General features: G+C 42.9%; 1 protein-coding gene, 1 non-coding gene and 1 pseudogene across 2 annotated transcripts; 1 reads left to right on the top strand and 2 right to left on the bottom strand.

Annotated features, from left to right (window-relative positions):
- The first annotated feature begins 4,007 nt into the window (after positions 1-4,007).
- On the top strand, positions 4,008-5,027 carry LOC125554933 (annotated as a pseudogene).
- A 509-nt stretch (positions 5,028-5,536) lies between these two features.
- LOC125554932 (NADH-ubiquinone oxidoreductase chain 1-like) lies at positions 5,537-5,923 on the bottom strand. Its single transcript, XM_048718296.1, has one exon. It carries the CDS (start codon positions 5,906-5,908, stop codon positions 5,537-5,539), a length of 372 nt encoding a protein of 123 aa, XP_048574253.1. The 5' UTR covers positions 5,909-5,923.
- A 1,201-nt stretch (positions 5,924-7,124) lies between these two features.
- TRNAP-UGG lies at positions 7,125-7,199 on the bottom strand. Its single transcript has one exon. It is a non-coding gene; the product is annotated as a tRNA-Pro (tRNA).
- Positions 7,200-8,246: the final 1,047 nt, after the last annotated feature.

Below are 8,246 nucleotides of genomic sequence, written 5' to 3'. Positions count from 1 at the left end.
TGGCGACTTTGAGTCATCCCACTAGCTCCGTTAGCAACCCTAGTGCTACACCATTTGACAACCTAGGTGGATACACATTTTTTATAACTTTTCCTTGAACAACATAAATTAAGAATTGTACTAATACAAAAAAATGCTGCCGTGGGGGTTCAAATCTGTGACTTGGGGCAAAAAAAAGATGAGGCGGACACTGCATCCACATTCGTTTGATCCTTACTCGAATTTTTTTATCATTTTTGTCACTAACACACCACGCTCATGGGCTAAAACATACTGTGTTTTTTTAGAAATTTGTGAAAAATATGTAAATTCTAATTATAAATAATATACATATAAATAAATAAATTACACAAAAAGATGCTCATGTAATTCCAAAAAATGCCAACCTATTAATTTAACAAAAATCCATAAATTAAATTACGAATTATACAAATGTTTGTATAATTTTAAAAAGTGTTTTCATATTAAATAGAAATATTAAAGTAAGTCCATTATATATACATGGGATTCACATATTTTTAACAATTTTCAAAAAATGAAATAGAAACAAGGGGATGTGCTACGAGTCGGACGTCGGATCATTTAAAAAGATCCGCCGCCTCGCGAACCGTCAGATATTGAGAAAATATAGTGCCCAGCGTCGTCCTTCACTTTTGCCTCTTTTGAAACATAGGTTGTGTCGTGGTTTTTTTTTTCTATTTGTAGAGGTTATGTTGCAGAAGATCTTTGTAACACAGGTTGTGTTGCATAATTTTTTGTGGAACCAAGATTATGTCGTGATTTTTTTTCTCCTTGCTATTACTCAAACAAGCATGAAACGTATGCTTGCATATTCATCCATAGGGCACCTACATCGTCGCACCGTTGTGTTGTCACTGCAACATTCCCATGTTTCCGAAACGTGGGCAATGTTGCAAAATCCTACGAGTTGCTGTGCGTGGGACTATTCCGACACGTGGGTGGCTCTCGACGCAGCGGACGTGAGGCGTAAAATCGGCCTGGTAATTCTAATCATTTTCCAAAAACAAAACACATGTTGAAGATGGGCCGCATTAATTGCAGTCCATTTTTCGCCCATGAGCGCAGCCGAATGTACACATAAACAGTAAGAATTCTATGTAGACACCAAAATTCCTTTGTCCTGCAGGTCCCGTGTTGTAACCATGATGACCTCAACTTTTTGTCGGCATTAAAGTTCTTAATTATGTTGTTAAATACAACGATATAATTACTGGGTATCCTTCTAGTACATGAATCGTTATCCTGGTGGGCTGGCTAGCTGCGCACATCGGTTGGCTGGCACAAAGCGTGTGCCTTTGACGGACAAGTCGGTCCTGCGGCGTTTTTTCGTGCGAAAAAATAAAATTAGAGGGTATTTTTGCAAAAAAAACATGCCACATGCCTCTTCTACACTGTCCGGTTTGACAATGGGCCCGCATGCCACGCTATCATGCCTCGTCAGCGCCGCATGCGTATACAAACGAGTTTTGCACCGTATTTGCACGACGAGCCAAGTTGTGACACCAGTTCAATGTATGCCGCAAGTTCTGGCACTAAACTGACTTTTCTCGCCAAGTTTAAGTATGGTGGTGTAATTGACTCTAACAGTATATATCTTGTTTGGTGAGCCAACCGGCTTCACCCGAGGATGAAGGTAGTAGAACAAAGAGGAGCCGCATCTTTTCCTGGCCGGAGAGGAATCAAGGTCCATCTCATTAAGGCCGAACATTTAGTCTCGTTCCCGATAACAATAGGGAACATCTGGTCTTGTTTGGTTTTTCTTTCAAGGATTTTTTCTTTCTTGCAATTCTGCGAACTTTGAATGCATCATTTCCTCCATTTCTCGGAACTTATCGCGGAATCTAGGCCCACTAGGACTCGGCGGGATTTCTGGTAAATCAAGCTCTCTCAGGGGTGGAAGCCAGCCCCCACTACTCGATGTTATCACTCTGCAAGATTCGACAATGGATTTGTCTTCCTCAGTCTCTTCGAACTTTTCCAATCCTGCTATTTTCCCCAAGTCTTCTTGAGTAATATGATCCCTAAGGGTCAATCCTTTCCCTTCCCCCCTTTGCCCTTACAAATGAAAAAGAACTACCAATGCAAAAAAATGAAATGAAATGAAATGAACAATTGCTACTTCCTTATTAAATTACACCGAAAAGAAAGTCTGTAAAAAACAAGAGCCAACCTACAGCTTAACTACCCCTTGCCCTCCCACTGAACCCTTCTTTCTATTCAAAAAAAGGAAGAGCGCACCAAAAAAATCCAGAAAAAACTCTGCAACTTACGCTCTAATTGCAGCGGGACCTGTTAAAGTGGCGGCAAGAAAGAAAAGACCAGAAAGAAGGTTTTTTTAATACCTCTGATGAACCAAACCAAGCAGTCTGATCATCCTTGCCCGTCCCCCTCTTCTGTCAACCGTTGAAAGAGCATAGCCCATGAATGAACCATATCGATCCAAGGTTGCAAGGAAAGAAGAAAGGTAAACCAGACCATAGGAATCTTCTGATGAAGTCAATCAGAGAGTACGGTTAGGTTCTTTGTTGCCTCATCTGCTTAGCTTATAGAATTACACGGTTTATCACGATAGACATTCCGATCAATGGTTGGACGATCAATACCATCGAACTATTCAATTCCACTGCTGAATGACGGAAACGGAAGCATTTTCTTACTGATGGACTGATCCTGGGAGTTCAGACTGACGGTTAGATGGTTGTTCGTTTGTGTGCTTATTTTCCTTCCCCACTCAAAAACAATTGTTACAGAATGTTCTCAATTCAAATAGGTATGACCTCGTCCATCCTTCCAGAGCTAGGCACCTACTTTAGAATGAGAATCTTCGATAGAGATTGTTCCTTCAGTTTAGCAATCAATTAGATCCATACTGACTTAGCTTAAAGCATGGCTTGCCGTTTCAACGCTTGATGCTACTCTTGGGAACACTATTGATACATCGACTTTCAAGCATCCCGTAGTTGGGCGGTACTGCCATCAATAGTACCAAGATGGAAAGGGACTGCTGAACATGGATAGAACGAGAGTCGAACTCGCATGTCTCTCTTTTCCTTAGTTAGGAAAAAAAAGCCGATATAAATAGCTCCATATTAGCGAATTTCCTCTAACTACTCTTCCCAGGCTGGTCAAACTATAGGATTCCCATTCACTTAGTAAACTTATTGGACAGACGGGTCAACCACTTGACCGATGGGAGTAAGGTTCGTCACCACAGTCCTGATAGAAGGTCGAGTTTAAAAACAAACCGAAGACAAAGCAACGAATGAAAGGAAGGACAACTCACTTCGCTTTACAACCAGGGCGGGTCTCGCTGCCAGATCAATGCGCAGGACGCACGATCTAGAAACAACAATAGAGAGAGCCAACCAAGAACGAAAGAACCTGGAAACAAACCCGCGAGCGAATACCAAACAGGGTAAGAAGGAGGAAGGGCCGAAGGTGGATTACTAAGAGAGAAGGCTCCAAGCAATAACGCATTAGAAGGGAGCTTGCTGCTTTGCAACCTAAGCGGTATAGCTAAGCTTACTCATCAAGGGCCGATAGATAGAGCTGCTCTTGTTGCTAATGGAGAAAGATTGGAGTGAAGTTTAGTATGCTTTCTAAGATCAGAGGAGGAAAAGAATGAAGGTGTGAGCGGGAAGGAGGAGGCAAGCCCCCTCAATGTGTATTCGACTACTCATTGCGGAACCACCGATTGATCCGATTAGACTTCCCGCGGGGTAGCGCGGGGAACTTGCTGAATCAACTCCTTGGAATCGGAGGCCTGACTGAGGGTCAATCCAATGGTAACCTCAACCTAGGAATGCCTGTTTCACTTCCTTGACAGAGCCAACTGAGATGCTCTGTCTCGATGTTGACCTAACATGGATTGATTCTAAATTATGAATCAAAAATCCTGATCTCGCAAAGGATCTGCAATAGCTGTGTGTACTCGAGGACTCTTAGGGAAAGAAAAACACTTTTCTCTCTCAGCAGTTAGACCGACTATGGTTGGGTTGGTTATATACCGCGCCTTCCTTCTTCGAACCTTTTGGTATGTATTGCCCCCTAACCATAGATCAGATCCACCGGACCAGAAACTCAATTCCGCACTGCTGCTGAGTCGTCGGACTTATCCACCTCAGGGATTCGTGGAATTTCCGTTTTTGAATTGCGTTGGGGGAAATCTACCAAAGCTAGGCAGATAGATAGACTCCTTTCCCGCTGCTAAGGGAGAGCAAGAAACTAAATCAAATGATTGTTTTTTTTCACCAGCGCCCTTTTTTTGCGGGTACTAAGAGTCCTCTCACTACCAACCAGCAGACATCATCATCTAGCTGGGTCTTGCCAGTATCAACAACGAGAAAGAAGAACCAAATGGAAACAACAACTAATTATGGCTCTTGGCCTAGACAACATCCTAGGCGTAGGGGAGATCAATACAAGAAGTCGCGCCTAGACGATGACGCCCGTCCTGAGCTGGAGTAAGTAGATCGAGAGGTTGTTCAGCCCCTTGTCCCCGAAGATGGGTAATATGTTCTCATACAATGTTGCTCCAACTTTTTTCTAGAGGGCTTAGCTGGTGAGCGATCCCAGTCCACGGCAGAGAACAAGACAGCAAGCGAGCATACCTTTGTTCACTTCTTTTCCACCAAGCACAGAAGTTTAAGGAGAACTGTAGGTCGGTGGCTACCTAAGGAAACTCCGATTCGATCCGCCCCCCCGGCTGGGAGGCATCTACCTCATCCCGATCACAAGGAGAGGTTCACCATGATGGGGGGTCAGGTACTTTAATTCTTTGCGTTCCGGAAAGAATGAAATGCATAGGGGACCATCCTTTTTTTGCGGCATGCTCTCTGATTTACGGATTCGCAGGGGGCCGAGGGCCAACCTTAGTTGACTGACAATGACAAAGGCTTGCGAAACAAAGTAGCGCCTTTGAAATGGAATCTTAATTAACTATCAGTGGTGCGAAGCAGCTTAGCCCCGGGGAGCTAAAGGTTATACCTTTGTAAGCGAACTGTGGTTCTTCTATGTAGGGTATTCCTCCTTTACTCTCTTAATTAACGTCGAGCTAAGTGACTTTGTGTAGCGTAGTAGAATGAAGGCTACGTACGCACCGACACTCTCTTATCCCTAAGCCTCTTCGCTAACTCGCTCGCCTACAAAAATGAGTAGGCGAGGCTAGGCAAACTCAGCCGCTGACTTTGACTGTACTGTAGTAGACTTTCTAGCCTTTTATTTTAGAACCCTTTCTCATGTTCTTTCATCCATCAAGTAGGCGAACCGTCAGGTCCTTAGTAGCGTTGACAAAGAAGAAGAGCTGGTGAAAAAAAAGAATGCTAGAATTTCCAATAGTGAGACCAGTTTGACAAGCTACCTTTCCTCTTGATATGAGGTGCGAAGAGAAACATCTCTTTTTTATGACTTCCACTTCTCGATCCCGGCCCGAAAAAGTGACCGACCCCTTGATGAATGAAAGAAAGGGTTTATGAGCCCTAGCCCTGTAAGCCCACACCTGTGTAGAGTAGATCGTTCAACACCTGCGGCACAAACCCATTTTGGCCCAATTGGTCCATATATCATAGGCGACCGAACGGTCGCCCCCCGTCTTACTAGACCAACCTGCTATAATTATTCCATAAACACCTAGCGAAGATATGGCAAACAAATAAAGTAGCCCTATGTTCGGATCTGATAATACCATACCATAATCAAAAGGTACAACGGCCCAAGCGACCAGACTTAACATAAATGTAGCCACTGGAGCCATTCTAAAAAGGGAGAAATTAGCACTACTTGGTGAAATAGGTTCTTTTAGAATCAATTTCAGACCATCTGCTAGAGGTTGTAACAATCCGAATGATCCCACTATATCAGGACCCTTTCGATGTTTCACAAAAGCCATTACTTTACGTTCAGCTATCACTAAAAAGGCTACTCCTAGTAGAAGTGGTAGAATTAAACAAAGTATTTCCGCCTGACCTAGTCGACCCGATCAAACTATTTCACTTAGGATCTGGCCTGGTTGACCCAATCATGATATTGAAGGATGTGACCTTTCATCGAAAAACTCCGGATCCCGAGAAGTTTTGAAGATGGTGCTCCTGTTACGTTACTTCGAATGGAATCCTCACTTGACTAAGCATAAGCGAAAACGTGGCTGAGAGTAAGCAATCCCCTTTCCTAGTGGTTGAGTCATGATCAGAAATATTGCGAAAGAAAGTGAAATGTCCTATCGTTGTCCCAATTTGGGTAATCCACGATGTCTCCATTTTATGTATCCATCTTGACTCGTTTCGGTGTATCGATAGTTCGTTGTATTACACTTTGAACTAACCTAGAGGCCGTTCTTAGGCAAAAATCGATATCAGTGAAGTAATCCCGGAACTCTAGAAATCGTGAAGAATTTATTCCATTTTGTTAAATATCGCGAATATAGTGGAAAAAACTCTAGAACATTCCTGTGAATGGAATTGTTCATTGGGTTTGACTTGTTGTTCGACAAAATAGAAAGCTGTCTCTCGTATGTTATTGAAAGGTGATTCATTCATAATATTTCTTATGTGCGGTTTCAAGATGCTAAAAAAGTAGATTTGCTAATCGGCTTTTGAGCTCCATTATGTGGACTTCATCAATTTGTGAATTATGGACTTGGCGGTAGTGGTCAATACTAACTGCATCGTCTGAATGCTCCCTGACCAAGTTTGCGTACTCGTCAGGGTTGAGTTGAGGGGGCAGCCCATGCGCTAATTGGGCTTCGAGGTGGCTATACGCGAAAAAAGCTCGCTTTCTACTGAGGCCTGTTCTGTCGTAAACTGTTCCAGAATGTTATTTGTTTCATAGGAAGATTCCAAAAGCACATTGATGCCGAAAGAATCTTCGGAACCGGTGGAGAGGCTATTCTGATTGAAGGCTAGACAAATAACATGACTGAGGTATGTAAATAAAACATGTGAAATAGCTATATAATATGATCTAAATATAGAAGAATACCAAAGATAATGGATTGCAAAATAAGCTTTTTAGCTTTCTTTTTCTTTTGTGCGCGCTTTTCGCATGCCTTCTCGACCGCGGATAGGCTACAGGGCTTTGCACTTCGGCCCCATTGTGTGAATACCACATCAAGGTGACAGGATTCGAACCTATGGCCCTCTGTACCCAAAACAGATGCGTTGACCAGACTGCGCTACACCTCGTCTCCCCCTCAGAACATATGGATCTACCCGATCCATAAAGAAAAGAACCACCGCTTTTAGGAAATTGTGACAATTCTCTTTCACTTGCATTTTCTTTCGTGAAGGCTCGCTCTCGTTCTTCTTACATCTTGACCTTTTTTCTTGAGAATTGTATCTGTGGCTACTGCTGTTTTTCTAGTCTGTCTGTCCCCAATAATGAACTCTGGCTGACCGCGCCCTATAGGGATCATCGAATCGATAGCAATAAGCCCTGTTTGAAGAGATTCGTATACGGAACGCCTAGAAATTCTACTTGGAGCAGGAGATTCAATTAAGCGAGATTCGGAAGCTACAATTTCGCCTCTCCCATCAATAGGTTTAGCCAGAGCATTTATAACACGACCCAAGTTATATACGCTCACGGGTATCTGAGCAATTCTTCCTGTTGCTTTTACAAAACTTCCCTCTTGATGCTAAACCATAGCTCTAACTGAGTCAAATTCCACAATTTCTAAGAACGATATGCTTTTTTTCATTTTCCACTGTGAAAGCTTCTCTCAATCCCTCCCTAGTCCTTTCTTTCCTGGGCACAGGCTTACCTGGTTGACCGCCCACATTCATTCATTGTTCGTTCTGTTGTGGAATCGAACCACAGAGCTAGCGCAATTGGGATTTAGAGTCCCATGCGTGAAACTAAAGAGGATTTTCAGTCCTCTGCTCTACCAGCCAGAACCTAGAAGGACACTTCACACCCGATTTGACACAGCTAGACTGGAAACACTGCTTGTCAAGAGCACAGACCCCAGTATAGAATACTTTTTTGAGTATGTTGGTAAGGTCCGGTCATCCGCTTCTGTGCTTGCACTTCTGCGTAACTAGGGGTGCAAGTCCAGTACAGCGTACTTTCATAATTGAATCAAAAGCGTCGATACATGAAAAATCTCTATATACGATATTTATGACACAGAATGTTGTTCTTTCAACATGATTCCTCAACAATTTTTTCATTGTAACTGACTCTCCGTTCTCTCCGTTCCACTTTGGTTTTCTACTAATAATTACCATGAT

This window comes from Triticum urartu, chromosome 4, assembly GCF_003073215.2.
Source record: "Triticum urartu cultivar G1812 chromosome 4, Tu2.1, whole genome shotgun sequence".
Taxonomy (NCBI): domain Eukaryota; kingdom Viridiplantae; phylum Streptophyta; class Magnoliopsida; order Poales; family Poaceae; genus Triticum; species Triticum urartu.
The sequence above is the reverse complement of the archived record's forward strand: the minus strand, read 5'-3'. Positions and strand labels throughout refer to the sequence as shown.

Bases quoted from the DNA above. Each gene is read 5' to 3' on its own strand.
- LOC125554932 (XM_048718296.1), bottom strand. From the start codon at position 5,908: ATGGCTTTTGTGAAACATCGAAAGGGTCCTGATATAGTGGGATCATTC.